The sequence below is a fragment of the Pangasianodon hypophthalmus genome, chromosome 7 (assembly GCF_027358585.1).
Source record: "Pangasianodon hypophthalmus isolate fPanHyp1 chromosome 7, fPanHyp1.pri, whole genome shotgun sequence".
NCBI classification, from domain to species: Eukaryota; Metazoa; Chordata; class Actinopteri; order Siluriformes; family Pangasiidae; genus Pangasianodon; species Pangasianodon hypophthalmus.
In genome coordinates this window covers 4,602,139-4,620,601 of record NC_069716.1, presented here as the reverse complement: position 1 = coordinate 4,620,601, position 18,463 = coordinate 4,602,139, and the positions used below count along the sequence as shown (strand labels likewise).

At 38.6% G+C, this 18,463-nt stretch overlaps 1 protein-coding gene across 3 annotated transcripts in view; it reads right to left on the bottom strand.

The window, feature by feature from the left end:
- LOC113542831 (A disintegrin and metalloproteinase with thrombospondin motifs 2) overlaps window positions 1-18,463 on the bottom strand; it is a 123,880-nt gene that overhangs the window by 19,191 nt on the left and 86,226 nt on the right. For 2 of the 3 annotated variants that reach the window (XM_034306071.2, XM_034306072.2), the window contains 6 exons: window positions 10,097-10,180; window positions 4,130-4,286; window positions 3,570-3,675; window positions 2,944-3,087; window positions 1,997-2,129; window positions 681-710 (listed from right to left, as the gene is read on the bottom strand). In XM_034306071.2, coding sequence (XP_034161962.1) covers window positions 681-710; window positions 1,997-2,129; window positions 2,944-3,087; window positions 3,570-3,675; window positions 4,130-4,286; window positions 10,097-10,180 — 654 coding nt within the window. The remainder of the gene's footprint in view (window positions 1-680; window positions 711-1,996; window positions 2,130-2,943; window positions 3,088-3,569; window positions 3,676-4,129; window positions 4,287-10,096; window positions 10,181-18,463) is intronic. The other variant, XM_026940614.3, reaches the window with a different exon arrangement.

Genomic DNA, 18,463 nt, shown 5'->3' with positions numbered 1-18,463 from the left:
GTAATAATTAAAACAAAATTAGTAAAACTAGTAGTAATACTAGTTTAAATTTTTATTTGAAGAATGATCAAAGTCTACTTTCCAGAATTTCATGTTAATATATTTTAGCATATTTTCTTTAAGTACATAAATTTGTTGTTTATATATTTTACATTTAAATTTACCGTACTACATAACATTCAGTACATTTTAAATACAAGGAGCATTTATTTTTTACTAGGGACTCTTGAGCATAGCTTTGGGGATGTAGCATTGCAGAGAACATTAAAAGCAGGGATTGTATGTTTGTTTTGTTTGAGCTTTAAAACAGCTACTTTCAGCTAATGTCCACCAAAAACACTGACTAAATTTGAACTTCAGCTTCAGCATCAGTCATAAATTTTTATGTCAGCGCATCACTAATCATCAGAGATTAATCAAATCCAACACGATACTGAAGATGCTGTAGAGAAAACGTATGAAGGCTAAAAACAGTTCAAATGATAAATTGTATAAATTGGCCACATGATATTTTAAGTTTATTCTAAACAGTGTGAGTACTATACTGTAGAAATATTTGGAGTCAGCTTGGTGCAATGTGACAGAAATAATACATCAACAAATCAAAACATGTAATGGAATAATGACTGGGATTGACACAGGGAGGCGTGGTCATGTGGCTGGTCGATGCCTTCCCTTACCTGCGCTCCTGATGGCCCCACCTTTTGCAGCTAAGGGAATGGTTTGACAAGAGAGTAAAGCACAGTCCATGCAGCAGTGTGCACTGCCTGAGAACACTTATTTAAAAAACAACCTAGAAATGAAACCTGCATCTGGTTGTTTTGAATTAACTCGAACCCTATCCTATCCTATATATATATATATATATATATATATATATATATATATATATATATATATATATATATATATATATTCTTGATTCTGAATGGTCAAAAGGTGTTATGGTGTTGATTAATTTTCCGTAACAGCAGCTTCTGACTGTATTTCAAATCACAGGCTTCTATTAATATACTTGTTCTAATATGGTGTAATTTCTATAGCAACAAATTAGACAGAGACTTTACAAATTACAGATTAAAAAATGTGAGTAATCATTGATATGGGGACGATATGCTCTGTGAGGAGATGTTTATATAACATTTAAGGAATGAGTCTCCTGTGTCAGAGCTTTGTAACAGTCAGCTGTAACTTTAAGTTTTAAGATATGGGAAAGTTGTCATAGCGACAAGCTGCGTATGTTGCCTTATTAACTTCAACAGAGTGAAGGTTACCGCTATAACCTGTTTAATAACAGGATCTAACTTGTTCGGCGGATGTTTGACAATATGGAACTGTCAACTATAAATGTATACTATAAATGTAACCATAAACGGAAAAAAGTCTGATGTCATTCATTAATAAATAATAAATTGTTGTTCGCAAATTGCTGTGGTATAAGAGGAATAAAACACTTCAATGAATCAACTTTGGGTTGGTAACATCAACACAACAAGTCACATTACACCACCCTGTTGTTGATTATTTTCCTCTATGAGCATGACCTCAAGTGGTTTTCTCCTCAATAATAGCATATTATTTAATGTGTGTATCTGTACTGTATGTAAAATGTGTGTGTGTGTGTGTGTGTTTGTAATCTGTGACATCCTCAGACAGTTCCTGGATCATTATCAGTTTATTGACTTGTTAGTCTCAGTCTCAGAGGCTCCGCCCACAGACCAGCTGATGTAGAGTTATAATGCATTATAAGTGGCAGCATGTATAACATCGCAGTGTGAACAGTCTTCATCGTTCTACGATGAACAATGACTGACTCGAAATGAAAAACCTATCATGATCAGACGATGGCCGTGGAGTTATACATGCTCACAGCAGTCCTAAGATGCCGTAGGAGCACTCCATAATGCATTATAGTGTCAGGGGGCAAAAAATGTGTGCATGTGTATGTGTGTATGTGTGTGTGTGTGTGCGCGTGTGTGGGGAACATGTCACTCACCGCTGTGCACATCATGTATCCGGCACCAAAGTCAAAGCGACACTGTTCATTCATGGAGTAGTGCAGGCCTGGCAGCTGGGGCAACTCCTCCCACGTGTGCTCGAATGGATCGTCCCTCAGGCAGTCATATGAGCTGCATACGGGAAAATAAAAAAAAGAATAATAATAATAATAATAAATAAGATAAAATAAAATAAAACAATAATATCAATTTCATAATTATACATGACTGTGTTTTTATGCACAATGGCGAGTCCACTTGTTTCCTTATAATGTGTATGTGCATTTGTGTGTGTGTGTGTGTGTGTTCACCGTAAACAGCAGCCCAGCTCCTGCTGACCAGTGGAAGTACAGTGTGTGTGTGCGTGTGCGTGTGTGTGTGTGTTCACCGTAAACAGCAGCCCAGCTCCTGCTGACCAGTGGAAGTACAGTGTGTGTGTGCGTGTGCGTGTGTGTGTGTGTTCACTGTAAACAGCAGCCCAGCTCCTGCTGACCAGTGGAAGTACAGTGTGTGTGTGTGTGTGTGCATGTGTGTGTGTGTATGCACTCACTGTAAATAGTGGCCCAGCTCTTGCTGACCAGTGGAAGTGCTGTGTGTGTGTGCTCGTGTGTGTGCGCATGTATAGGTGTGTGTGTGTGTGTGCTTGTGTGTTTGCGCGTGTGTCTGTGTGCATGTGTATAAGTAAGTGTAAAGCTCACTGTAAGTAGAGGCCCAGCTCCTGCTGATCAGTGGAAGTACAGTGTGTGTGTGCATGTGTGTGTGTATGCACTCACTGTAAGTAGAGGCCCAGCTCCTGCTGACCAGAGGAATCGGTGTGTGTAACTCTGTGTGTTTGTGTGTTTATGTGTGTGTGTGCGTGTGTGTGCGTGTGCACATGTGTGTATGTAGAAAAGCTCACTATAAGTAGCGAGTGGAGGAAACAGAGTGTGTGTGTGAGTGTGCTCACTGTAAATAGCGGCCCAGTTCCTGTTGGCTACAGCGGGACCAGTGGAATCTGTGGAAAGCGGCCTGTACCAGGGGAGCCATGATGCTGCCCATCTGCACCTCATCCCCACAGCGATTCCCCTGACCATCATGCTCCATTCCCAACCTGCAACATACACACACACACACACACTCACATAAAGAGCCTTACAGTCTGATTTGTAAACCACTTCTATTATGTCCTTTAATAATTTGTGTTTTGCATAAGCACGGCACACGCTTGAGTCAGTGCCAGAAATATTACTGGTATCTTCATGACCCTCAGTGCAGACAATAACATGGCAAAGAGTAGCATTATTGTAAAAAGGAGTTTAGGTATGTGGTCAGGTGTGCTGCTGCGATGTCCTGACAAAATCTAAAATCCATAATGTAAAAAAACAAGCAAGAACAGAGATACAGAGACAACGGCAAATACAGAGAATGACACAATCTAACTTTGTATTGTTTAGTTGTAATAATTTATTATTCGATTAGTTTAATAAAGTTGAGAGCATATAGAAAGTGTGAGAGTGTGATTTAAATGGATTTCTGAGAGTTCACAGTTTATTGTAAAAGAGTGTAAAAGAGTGCAGTAGGACAGATACTCACACATGACCGGTCTCGTGGGCCACTACGAAGGCAGAGGAGAAGCCGTCCTCATGGTTCAGAGTGCAGCTTCTGACTGGGTGGCACATACCAGTCACAGGAGCATAACCTGGTTAAACACAGCACAATCTGATTTAAGGATTTTGGTATCTTCCCATAAACACAATCACCTCTATAAGATGTTAGGACTATCAGTGGCCATGCATCCATCCATCCATTTTCCATACCACTTATCCTACACAGGGTTACAGGGGAGCCTGGAGCCTATCCCAGGGAACATGGGGCACAAGGCAGGGGACACCCTGGATGGGGCGCCAACCCATCGCAGGGCGCAATCACACACAGATTCAGAACGGACAATTTGGAAATGCCAATCAGCCTACAACGCACGTCTTGGAACTACTCTGGAAACCAGAGTACCTGGAGGAAACCCCCATAGCATGGGGAGAACTTGCAAACTCCATGCACACAGGGCAGAAACAGTAATTGAACCCCTGTGTATGTGTGTGTGTGTATGTGTGTCTGTGTGTGTGCTTGTGTGTGTGCATGTGAGTTTTTTGTACCCTGCATCCCTGTTGGTCCGAATTCTTGGCGGGTAAGGAAAATGGCGTGATCATGGTAGTCTTTGTCATTAGTGTCCTTCCTCTGCTGCTCGAACGCCCAGCGGCACACGTTCTCCAGACTCTGAGACGGGTTTCCCAGCTCGATCAGATTCGTGGACTGGAATCAGACAAAAAAAAATCATTCTTTTTACATTATCAAGCAGCTTCCAAAATCCAATTCCCAAATCAGACAGCAAAAGACATCTGAATACACTGCAACCACGCTGCAGTGAAAATATCTTACATATAGTCAAATGTAACTACAAAATTATATGATTACCTACTCCTACCTACTACCTACTTTCAAGCTTGAAATAGTCATGTTCTATTGGCAGATCAGTTTGTGCAGTGTATGTTTCCTAGTTTGTCCAGAGTCATGGACTAAATTCAAAAGAATACAACTGAAGTTCATTATAAAAGCTGCCTGAATCGTTTCATAACATCTGGAAGTAGAACGATCTCTCTGAGCCCAAATATCATTCTGTTCTGGTATTACGTTCCCTTGTTCTTGTCTCGTAGTATATACAACTCAGTAGTTTTCTTAAATTTGGGTGGTCAGGGAGTGCAATTCTCAGCAGCTCTTCATACTCTTAGGTAGTTTATTAACAAGACAACAAGTTTTTTTTATTTGACTAAAAAAAAATTATGTTGTCCATAAAATCTGTAAATCTGTATCAGATTCCTGCTTTATACAGCGAAGCCACGGAGACAAAAAGAAACATCCAAAAAAACCACACATATTCAGTCTTCTTTTAAAGACACAGGTTAAACAGAATTCTATCTGTTACTCCTTTTTTTTTCTTAACGTTAAATTTGAAAACATTACATTAAATAGTTCACACAGACCACACTGCCGTTCCAAGCTGAAGACCACTCAACTCATGGATTCAAAACATTAGACAGTAATTCAACTTGTGCTGTGACGTGGCCACCGCAAGCAGAAGATCCTTTCCAGATGTGTGTCCTGAAACTGCCTTTCTCCCTTTCCACTCCATCGAGTTCATGGACTTCGGGAGCTGAATGCTGAAAACGAGTGCAGTGATTGCGTCTGGCCAGTAGAGAGCGACGTTGCTGTGGTGAAGCCAAGTACTGAAACCTGCACTCACACCAAAGCTGTCACTCTTAACATCACTCGTAGTGTTAATCACGCTATCATCACTTATTAAATTAGCAGAAGACTATTTTAGTAAGTGCTTACTTAATATTTCAACAGAAGAAGAACTGAAGTATTTCACTGTGCCTGGTTTCATGGCTTAATACACTGTATTTTCCAGCTTTATTCCACACACCAATGTAGTAAATAATAAACTCGTTATATGTTTAGTGATATTGTTCCATAGGGAATTATGGGTTTTATATATATATATATATATGTACAAAATTATTTTATTACTAATATTTAGTTCTTCTCTGCCTCTTCTGAGTGGGGGGTGAACAAACTGAATATTGTTAATATTGTAAGTTCTTCTATAAGATGTTTATATCTCCTTCAAATGTTTAAACATCTGTATGTTTTCACCACAGGAAAGTCTTCAGGACAGAGGACTCAGGAACATGACAAGTTGTGTTTGTTTTGGTCTTCAAGAGCATGGAAAAAACAGAGGCTGATGAGGGACTGACTCCTTAGGTTCTACAATGTAAGTGTTAACAGGAATTAACTTGTCTTAGAGATGGTCCACAAATGCAACCATAAATGGATAAAAACAGCAACATTGTTCTTTAATGAACAGAAAATTATTAGCATTGGCAAATTGCTGCATTGTCAGGAATAAAACACGTTGGGATGTGCCATTATTGAAAAATACTCAAATTCTAGGTGGTAAGATTAACTCTGCTTTGTGTCACTCCCCTTTGCATCACCCCATTGTTGATTATTTTTCTATAATAGCACTCCCCTAAGCTTTTAATGCTCTTCCAGATACATTTCATTAATACTGCACAGGTTCATATGACAGAACATTGTCTGGTCTTCACCATTACGAAAAAACACACAGACTCTGATTAAGATCTAACTGGCTTTAACTCTCCATCTAATCTCTTTATCCTAATCTCCTAATCTCTGCTACTCTAAAATCTGCCAAATACACATGCTCTCATCTTCGCCCAAGCTTTTCTGGGGTGTGTCAGCTCAAGGACACACTCTCTCTCTCTCTCTCTTGCTCTCTCTTTCTCTCCAGAGAGCAGATGGGAAGGCAAATGCGTGATGTAGGAACCTTGTTTAAGGTACTCGGGGTCACTTGGTTGATCAGTTTGCGCTGCTGCCGCCGGCAACGGTTGCCACAGTAATTGGGGATGATGGACAGCCTGCTGGTGAGACAGGCAGGGCTGCATGCTGATTGGGCCCGAGGAGGCAAAGGCATGTAGAGACAGGGCATGGATGAAAAACAGAAGGATGGATATGATGGAATTATAGACAGGTATTTGTGACTAGTTATGTGATAGAATATGAGGGAAATGAGAGACAAAGGTGGAAATGGTTTAATAGCTTAGAGACAGAGAGAAGCAAAGCTCTGAAGAGGGTGCTAGATAGAAAGATTTGGCTGGCAAGTAAATGTGGGACAGTTCGTGTTATTTTGTTTAATCCAGAAAGACATCGGCTCCAAATCAGCACATGAGACGCCATCTGCCCCAGTGCTGTGTATGCTCGTCCAGAGTATCATATCATACTGTATATCAGATATTATCCTGGGTTTTACACAAGGTCACTGGGTGGGTTACAAAGTACAAAGGCCAAAAAATCTGGACCTGGTCCAAATAAGACCTGCAATTTCAGAAATACCCCAAATAATGTTTTGAAAACCACTCTGCTTGGGCATGGAGAGCATAATCATAGGATCACATGACAATCATTCATCTATTAAATGAACAATAAATTCATCTATTTATTCATCTTCTGTAAGCACTTTATCCTTGTCGGGGTGGACCTAGAACATCCTTATCTTGAGAAGACTGAGTGCAAGCTGGAAATACACCCATTATGGGAGCACAATGCATACACATTGCCACCTCCTGTCGATCCACCAACTGACAGGTTTTTGCAAGCTGGGTAGAAACCAGATAACTAAGACGAAATCTACACAGACACAGTGAGGTGAACAGAGGTGAAACTCTGCACAGAGTGTAACCACAGCTCAGGATTGAACCCTGGAACTGTGATGAACCACCTGATTCACTATGACTTCCATATAATAATCACCACATTTCTAACAGTGATATTTGTCATTCTAAGGAATCTCTTCAATTATCCTTAGGCAATCTTGCAATTCTAGTTAGGGTTCTTGCTGCCTAAAGTTCTATCGGGGACCTTCTGTGAAATAGAAAACCTCGGTTGTAGAACCTTTATTGGCAACCTTTATGGGCAATTGTCTTTAAGTATAATGATATGATATTTTTCCATATTGCCCATCGCTGCTTGAAGGGTTCTTCAGTTGGACACCCCACAGAACTTTTAGGGGTGCTAGATGGGACTTATTAGAACATGGAAAAGTAGCTCAGCTTTTCTACAGAATGCCTCATCATCTGCAAATTAAGGCAAGAATTTGATGGATTACATGAAAAAGTAATAAGTCAGAATATGTAACTAAGAAGAAATGCCATTTTCTAACTAATGAAATACATTTCCTAGTTTAAAAAAACCAGGTCAGGTGGAAAGGAAGGAAGCTGAATCTGCAGACCTTCTCCAGAACCTGCTGACTGACCTTAAGTTGGTTCCTTTGGATGCTGAACTTCATTCTTCAGATCATGAACATAAAGCTCAGTCGGTGCTCATTCTTACAAACACAGACGACCACGTACTGAGCCAAGTGTGTGTTTATGTATGCGAATGCCACTAAGATCAGATGGATCTTGGAAGCCCATCATGGTGGAGATAGCACTGGGGTAGTGTGTCACTTGATCTCACAACATCCTCTCATCTCATCTCCTCTTACACCAAGCAGGAAGAGGGAGATTTTACAGCTTCGTGTTCATGAATGAGGAAGGGCTATCATTGATTGTTTATCTTGCATCTACTTCCCAGAATGCTTTTCTGCATTCCACTGGGAAATGGAGAGGGTTTGGGTTCAGGGGGCATCAAGAAGCCAATTGCATAAAATCAGTGTTCTGTGTGCCTTTGGTGCAGAGCTGTGAAGGTGTGCTACTTTGAAAACGCTCCCCCTGGGAACAACATGCTTTTAGTTCCTGTTTGCTCAGTCCATCTGAAAAACATGCCTTAGTGCTTGGACAGTGTCCATCTGAGACTGTGTGTGTGTGTGTGTGTGTGTGTGTGTGTGTGTGAAAGAATGGGTGAACAAGTGTGTAAGAGAGAAAGAAGTACCACAATACATACTGTACTATATTGGTATTACGGACAGCCATCTTCCAAGGTTCTTCGTTTTAGCCAAATATTAAGGCAACATCAAAGATATCATTTTGGCTTAGGCAAGCTGAGTTAAAATTTTAACAAAATAATGTTTTAAGAATATCAAAATTGTTGATCCAACTACCATTTTGTTTACTGTTTTAAAAGACATATTGTGTGTGGAAATGTATATGCTAAAAGCCTTACCAGTGACTGATTTTAGCTAGCTGTGTGTGACCTGCCAGTGTAACTTGCTAGCTACATTACTTAGCTAGATATTCAGCTAGCTTTGCTAGTCAGTTTGATATGCAACTATATCAACTAGATTTATTGAGCTAGCAAATACATTTATTTAGCTACATAAATATCATATAACTTACATTCAATATAGATGTCTTGTAGCTAATGTTTCAACAGTTATATTTGTGGGCAGAGATTATTAAAAGCCTTTTCCACTGTTAAATTGAACTAATTTAATGTGACTTGTCAGACAGTGTAACTTGCTAGCTATATGACTTAGCTTGATAGCCAGATAGCTTGGTTAGTCAGATTGATATGAAATACAACTGTATGTATAAAACCTAGTTTTGAGAAGCTGGCAAGCAATATTGAGTAAAGTAAAATTTTAAGTAATTTTAAGCACATATCATGTAACTAAGTTTGCATGTAAAGATTTTGAATTGAGCTAATTTAATGTGACCTATTAGTATGTAAATTGCTAGTGACATTACTCAGCTGGATAGTCAGCTGGATAGTCAGCTAGACATGCAGTACAAATGGATGTTCACAGCGTGTTTCGGAAAGCTACCAATCAATTTTAAGTAAATAAATATTTAGCTAATAGTGAAAGCAAATGTCTTTTAAATATCTTGTAGCTACTGAAGCTACAATGTAGCTTTATGTTTTAACAGTTGTATTTGTGGGTGGAGATTGATAAAAGCCTGTAGCTAGGAAGTTACACACTGTACATTACCTGCTAGGTAATGTATAGTATGTAACTTCCTAGCTACGTGACTTAGCTGGATAGTCATGCAGCTAGTTAGTCAGCTTGATATGCATTAAAACTGGATGTGCTTTGAGAAGCAATCAAGCAAATTTAAGTAAATATTTTATAACTAACATTGAATTTAAATGTCTAGTAAATATCTTGTAGCTAGCATTTTAATGTTTCAGTGGTCATATTTGTGGGTGGAGATTGTTAATAGTTGGTCTCACTGTTAAAATTTAGCTAATTTAATGTGACGTCAGAGAGTATTTTACTTGTTAGATGATGTTAGACAGCTAACTAGCTATAATAGCATAATCTCTAAATTGAAAAGCTATCGAGATAGAAATAGAGAAAAGTATGTAATACTACAATAATTTCACAAATCGTGTTAACCAAATACAGAAATGAGTTGTTTGGCTAATATAATGTCAGTATTCTTTCTTGTACATGATCAAAAAAACAGGCAAGCAGCTTGAAGCTTCCAGACTTCCTTTTTACCATTACGTCCATGCCTAAGCAGTTGTCTCAGATGTACCATTAACCACTGTGGAGAATATGAATGGAGAATATGAATAGCATGCACAGTGACATGCTGATTTACCTTTTTGGCATCCACCAAGACAATCCGTACCAGAACCACGTTGATCCGCGCTCCCAGAGAATGGTCGTGGTAGATTTCATTCACCTGGGGAGATAAAAACCAGACCTACATTTGATCCAGGGCTCACATTCAGTGAGGCAGAACAGAAAGTAGTTACCTAGATTTATTATTGGGAAAATGATTTAGTCTAGCACATAGCATAATTAAAAGCAAAGATTAAAAAAGATTAACTTTTTTATTCAGTTATTCAAATAAGTTTCATTAACACATCAACTATTATGTTTTACCACATGAGATATAATAAATTAGTAGTCATATATAGAGACATATTTTCGATGAATGCTGTTTAAGCAGTTGTTTTAACAGTTTAAAAGTATATATTTTTAGGGTTGGTGCATTGTAAGAGTTGTTAAAACTAGAATCCTGGACCACGCTGAACACATGACCAAAGAAAACATAACTCATAATTGTATATTGTATTAAAAAAATGTAAGCTACAGCGACAATTAGTGTTACGTTATGTCCATCAACATTCACTGACAGATCAACAGACACAACACTTAGACATGTATACACAATATTTTAGTTAGCAAAATGACACTGACGAAATGAATGCCTAAATAAAGTAAGATGTACCTTGTCATTATTTTAACCATTACTATTATTTCACAGTCATCTGCACTAGTCATCTACCCACCACCACTACAACATTCTCTACACTCAGACACTATGCTAGTTATAGGTGAAGCCTCAGGCTTTGGTACAATGAAATGACTGGAAAATGGCTATGGCACTGGCTACTCAAAAAATAATAATAATAATAATAACATCTGCTTGTAAGCTTTTCATTATGGCACAGACAGCCATTTCAAAATTTTATTTTTAAAAATTTATTTATTTTTTTTTATATTGGTACTTGAAAACTTTATGGATCGATTATGAGGATTAATCGTAAGGATTATGCATGTGTGCAACTTCATAACAGGACAAGGCTAAAGCCAACAACAGATTTACTGGAGACTGAGAGCAAATGAAAAATATGTTTTTCAAAAATGAAAATTTTTGAGGACAAATGGTTTTTATACAATTATTTTTGTTCATGTTGTTTTAGGAAAGGTGCCAATAATTCTGAAATGGAAATTTACATGATATTTTCCTATTTAGCCAATGTGACTCTTTAAATAATCTTATTCTTTAGGTTTATTTTTATTCTATATTCTTGAGTGTGTTCTGTTGTTAAATAAATAAATAAATAAGTTGCTACACTCTGCTCCTGTTGTGCTGCAAGTGGTTTCTTGTGTAACATAGCTGATACACACTTCTGAGTCATTGAGGCAATGCTTAATCAGTATTGAAATACTGGGAATAAGAGAGGACATAGAGAACTGCACATTTCTCTATTGTGACCTCTCACACCTAAGCCTCACCCATCTTTACTTATTCAGTTTACTAAAGAATGGGACTGAAAGGATCCCTGACTGAGACAGCAATGAAGACAGGCAAATTGGCCCTGAAGTTCAGATATGGTGTCCTCTGCCTCCCTGGAAGCCTGCTAATGAGACACAGCAATATACACACAACCAGCAATAATGAGATTTATTACAGACTAGCCAGACTACCTGTCTGTTCTGCCATCTGTGTGTTTACTTATTCGTCTTTTTTTGTTTTCTATATTTTCCTGTCTTCCCCTACTTCTCTTCCGTGTCACCAACACTGACATATGGACCCTTGCCTGGCCATTAATGCACCTGATCACAAACAATATAATGATCGGTCACTCATCTCATAGCTGTTTCTGGTATACAGTCACATCCAGGGCTTGGAGCCACATTAATGCGAATACCTGAGAAAAAGGTGCCAAACTGTCTAGGCACTTTAGCAAGATGGTGCAAATATAAACACAACCCAGACCTGACACATGGCAACTACGATAAGTAGGGAAAAAATACTTAATAATGACATGTTTGTTAGACTAGTTGTAAAGTTGTATCTGTTCAGAATATTCACATAAACAGGGGAAGGTAATGCATTAAGTAAGGAGTAAAACACTTCTAGGCCTGCTGTTAAAAAATAATCAGTGATGGGGTGGTGTGATGCCTGATGAGAGTTACTGCTACCACCCAAATGTTGATTATTTTCTTAACAAAGTCACATGGTTTATTCCTCCTAAATCACCACATTTTGTCAGGGATTCATTTTTTATTAATTAGAAAAACACATAGCCTGTCATGTTACCATGAAACTGCAAAAGTTTACTCTTTTCCACATGGTGGAAAGTCCTGATGCTGGAGACTCCTTCCATAAATGCTAAATAAACGTCTCCTACAAAGGAAACTTCACCACGTCAATGATTATAGGAAATGCCAAGGAAAAAATGAGAATCTAAGCTCTTATTCTCAAAACAGAAGGAAATGTAGTTTACAATTTGGAAAAAAAAATACAATGGCAAAGTTCATGATTTCATATGTATGTCAATAAGTATGCAATCGGGGGAAAGAAAAAAAACGATGGAGCTATACGGGGCAAAAAATAAAAAGCTGATGCACTATAGTACCACCTCAGGATGACGCAGGTCTCCACAGTTCCATAATTAGGTGAGGAAATAAATCATATTTGGTGTATCTAAGCCTTTTTACTGTACTTTCCCTCATCAACATGTTTAGGATAAGAAATCCTAGCAAATCATATTCAGTGCTTGGACCCCTAATAATGGTAATCTCCTCTATATCTACCACTTCAAGTTTAGTCAAACATGGTACTTTACATTTTGTTCACTACTGAGCTCTATTTCACTCCACATTATTATCAGTCATTACATCTGCCTGTTAATGCAGTGCTTGAGTACAGCCTGTTCCAACTCCTCCAAAATTATCTGGCAATTCCTTTAAATGGTACATACAGAGATTTCCAATATTAGAGGTCCAAACACATTTGGTGCTTGGGCCCCTAATAATGGGAATCTTCTCTATATATACCACTTCAAGTTTGATTTAGTCAAACACAGTACAGCAGCCATCTGTGTTTAAATGTAGTTCTTGAGTTTGGCCTGTCGGTGCTTGGACCCCTAATAATACATAACAGTAAAATTCTTTTCTTCGCATATCCCAGCTTGTTAGGAAGTTGGGGTCAGAGCGCAGGGTCAGCCATGATACGGCGCCCTGGAGCAGAGAGGGTTAAAAGCTTTGCTCAAGGGCCCAACAATGGCGGCTTGGAGGTAATGGGGCTTGAACCCCCACCCTTCTGCTCAGTAACCCTTAACCACTGAACCAGTTTAGACTAATGGAAATCTTCTCTATATCTTTCATTTCAAGGTTACTCAAACACAGTACTTTTTGCATGGTACTGACAAGCAACCTACTATGTTTAAATGCAGTAATCGTGTTTGGCCTGTTCGAACTGTTTGAGCTAAAATTATCTGGCAATTGCTTTAAACAGAGTGTTTGAAGTGAAAGTTGATCTGTGACCTGTGATTTTGTGTCCCTGGAAGGGCATGGAAGCTTCTCACTGACCCCAACATTGACTTTCTGAATGCTAATGATCAGTAAATGAAAGTGGGCTTCCCCCAGCTTTACTTTTGCAAACCCACAGTACACAGCACCCTAGGAAGGGTGTATTATAAGGACACTTCCGGTGGTGCCTCTTTTCACGTCAAAACCTCAATGAACCCTATCGAGCAGGCACACGGCAAAACTGATTTGTCTACTCCAGAAGCTACACCAGAACTATTTTTAAATATATGGCATCCATGACAATATGCATTCTGTCTTGTACACCGAGATGTGGCCCCAACCCAGCTCTGGCTTTCTTCCTCTCTCTCTCTTTCTCTCTCTCTGTATGTTAATGATTATAAAAGTGCAGTTCTCATTAGTGCTGCCCTGTTTCCTGGCCTTGCGCAGGAGCTCAGAGTTTCATCAGTTACTCCACAGCCTACAGGTAACTAATGGAGACCTAGAGGTCGGCAAGTCAGAAAATCATTAATATCTATTTAATAATGCAATAGGGGCCAGTTGGGAAGACAGGGAATAAGGATGTGGGGAAAGCAGGAGGAAACTAAAACAGGAAGAAACCAAAGAAGACAGAGAAAGAGGGGTTAGATAACACTGAGGTAGCACGGGTATGGAGAACAAGGAGAAACAGTGCAAGAAAAAAAGGCAAAATATCCCCCAAAGGAACTTCAGCATACAAAGTGCCACATCAAATTCATCAAACCATCTGTATTTGTCGGGAGAGTGCTGCAGTCTATTCTTGATCTCATACAAAAGGTTCCCACCAGTGAGACAAATGTGTGAAACCTGGAAGCATGCCATTTAAATATATCTCCAAAGGATACATAGGAGACAGCAAAGGAAAGAAGTTTCAGAGCAAGAGCAAGCAGGAAATGAGTTGCTACATATCCACAGCTTAGGTGTAATTCCTTAAGAACCTCTTGACCTCTTACTCTTACTCCATTGTCCCATCCTTTTTTCCTTAATATGGTGGAGGAACATGCCACAGCAGCCTGTGCACATGGTCCACGTTCTCTCTGCCTTATTACTGAATGTCTGCCATTTTCACCTGACATTTTGGACTATTATTACCTGTCTGACATTTCAGCGCCAGAACAACGTGTCTACAAAGAGCTGATTACATAATGCCCTCTCTGCTCACGCCTTGTTTACTCCAGAGCACTAATATGGAGGAAGCAATTAATATCGCCGACATGCAGTTCACACAATTAGTGCTGAGCGTGAAGGTTTGTGATCCGTTACTCATCCACTACTGATCCACTGACAGGATGTGAGTAATGAACTTGCTCTGAGTTCCCCATCACTGCATGTATGAATGTCGATGGCCTTCAAGATGAAGAACGAAGAAGCTTGAAACTCTCCAGGGTGTTGTCCCTGGAAAGCTTTAGCAATAGGCTACAAAGGTCACTGTTGGTCGGACTCAGGTTTGAATCACAGCTGTGTCATGTGACGTCCATATTTGTGGGTCCGTTACCACATTTGAGTAGAGGAATAGAGATGGCAATATATAAAGAGGACAAGAAATATCTTATAACAGCTGCACAATAAACACCAATAAAGATTTTAATACCTACTAAATATAATGCATTACAATTTTTTTTCCAACTGTTTAAACCATTTCTTGACTGAAAGTACTATTCAAACTGGATCATATGTTTAATTAATGGAGCCAAAGGATGACTGTATTAATTATGAGTCATTTTATGATGTATGCATGGCTGTCACTCCAAAAGTTCCATATGTACTAAGTACCCATCATTACTTAATGCCAAATCTACATTGTACATGATGGATTTGGACAGGACTAAAATCCCAAAGATACAGCTGTAATAAATGCCCCACCTCCTCAATCTAGCAATCTAGCCCAAATAAGGACAGGATACTTTACTACTTTACTAGATGCGAATGAAATCATGAAGAGGAAAAGATGATGAAAAATTGATTGTGGAGAAAAGACTGTTTTTCAGCTGTATTTGGAAAGAAAAAAGTGCCAAAACATCAGCATAATGGAGAGAATTTCAGTAACCATAATAGAGATATTAGACGTCCCCGATGTCATTATACACTCAAAAATGTTCAAAATTTATTTAAAAAAAAAGTGTTGGTGTCTGATCCAGGGAATATTCTCACCTCACACCCAGTGTTTGGAATCCACCACAGCCCTGACCAGGATAAAGCGTTCACTGAAAATTGCCTTCACTGAAATTGTATTAGGAGGGAACTTTGATGTTAAATATGACCTGCAAAGATGGATGGATTTCACTTGCATAATAACATTTGACTAAAATGTGCCTCATGCCTCCTGAAGCGTCTTTATTAATCAGATGTAAATCTATTTTAAATGCATCTTGGGTGCATTTAAACCTCCATTTTTATGTGGATGTCATTGATTCTTCATCATTCCAATAATCCTGTTAAAGGCTTGATCTTGTTAAAGATCTTTGGCCTTGAGTTGTCTGAGATTAGGTCTATGCAGGTCACTGCTTTGCTTCTCATGCAATAAAATTCCCATTCAGTAATTCAGCCGACTCCCACGCTGAGATTGACATGTTCTCACCCAGTGAGAAAAACTATTCTCAAACGTGCACAAAGTAAACGCAGACACACACCACCTGGAATCATACACTTGACAAGACAAACATTAAACAAGACTTTTTTCTATCTTTCTGAGGACCTTCCACTGACATAATGATTACTGTAGAGAACTGATGTCATGCCTACACCTAAAACTAGCCCTGACCTTAACCTCAATAACCAAAATGTTTCTTTTAATTTCAAACAAACAAATAAATGAAATTTTTAAATAAAAGCACCATATTTTTGTGAGGAGTTCTTGAGTCTATAATCTAGGAAAAACTCATAATGGTACACGCTCAATGTCAGACACACAGTAACTTTCAGACACACACACACACAATCTGAAGAGCAGGGGTAAGGATTAGCAACACGCTGCTCTAACCTCTCATCACATTCCCTTTTGTTTCCCGCTTTCTAAGCACCAAGTGAGGAAGACCTGCTCTCCAAAAAAAAAGATAAAAGTCAACGTTCAAAAACAAAGTGGCGATGCGTGGGAGAGTGCCTGTAACAATATTTTTATATTTCTGCCAATCCTTTTCAGTCATTTACTTGGAATGCAGAATCTGAATTTTCCCTTCTTGGGGATAAAAAAACGATAGAGACGAGAGGCAGCAGCAGCTTCACAAACAGCAGATGAGAAATGAAATGAAATGAAAAAGATGGCACAATTTTTGTTAGGAATCAACAAATTATAAACCCCTACCTTAAATGTAACTTAAAACTGGATAAAAAAGTACCATGTGTGAATCTTTAATAAGTTATGTTATTTAATAAAAATATGGATAATTGCTGAGGTATGAGAGAAATAAAACATCTGCAGTTACTTTAAAGTGGGACCAGGAACTGCGCTTTGTGTCACGCATCACACCACCCCGTCATTGATTATTTTCCTATACCAGCATTCTGGCAAGGGTTTTATCACTTGCACATGATTTAGTGCAGTACTATTCCATTTCTAACATATATATATATATATATATATATATGCATTTTTTCCTGTGAGACTAGGTCTTCCGAGTTTCTGAACACGGGTCATGGCCACCTCCGGGTATGGCAAGTTATTTGTGGTGTATTTGAAAGCATATTTTCAAAACACACATTCAGTGATAAAGGGGGGAGTCAGCGGTGGGTGGGTGTAAGTATGCTTTACATTTATTTGAACTTTTCCAGGAATCACAAGCAGAACAGGTCAAAACACAAGGTTATTACAGGAGAAGAAGCCATCTAAACACTGCTGACGTCACTCACTGCGTTTCATTATACACACACACACACACTGCAGACTCTCTCTCTCTCTCTCTCTTCACTTGTCTCTCTTCACCTCTCTGGCCATGCCGTTTAATTTGAGGAGATTAAAGGATGGATTGGGAGGAGCAGATGAGCAAGCTTTTCTCTCTGAGCCATATTTCCTCTGGCTTACTGTCACCTCAGGCCACATGGTGCAAAGCCTCTGACCTACAACAGCCAGACACTTACATCATCCCGCAGGGGAAAGCTGCGAAAATTCGGCAAAAACAGCAAAAGTGAGGTGTCAAACGTGAGAATGCATGATTTGCTAAGGAATGATATAGACTATGTTAATTTAAATACTGTAAAATCATAAATATTGTTAAACATATGAATATCATATCCACTGAATTACGAGATCATTCTAAATAATAAACTCAAATATAGTAAATGTGTATGGGTCAGAGTTGCACAGTGTCCATTTTATATAAAATCATTAAAATGATTCTTATGCATAAACATACTTGAAAACTTGAGTGAATTTCCAATTTTAAAAAATCCTATATTTAGGCCAATTCAGCCATATTACACAAATCCCACACTATAAAATATATAATACGAGAGATATTACATATTACTATAGTGTCAGTTTACTATACTCTTCTATAATAAAAACGTACTCTTTAAAAATGGGCAGATATTAGTTTTTAAGTCCAGTTGGCGACTTAAAGGCTGTGTCCAAAACTTCAGTGGCGTATGGTTAATGGTTACTATGGTTGGTATGTGCTTTATTATAATAGATAATCTACAACAGTGTACAATTTTGATATATTCTGTAGTTTGGTGGGTTGCAGTTTGCAGTGACAGAGACAAAGAGGTATTCGATCTTCAGCCGATGATAAGCTACGGTTTCTCTGTAACATGACAAGCTGCAGTTTTGTCTTATTAACTTCAAAAGACAGAAAAAAGACTGATGAGGGAACGACTGTTTCTAACTGTAAACATTAAAATTGACTATAAATGGATAAACAGGATGATGTGTTGTTCATTAAACAAA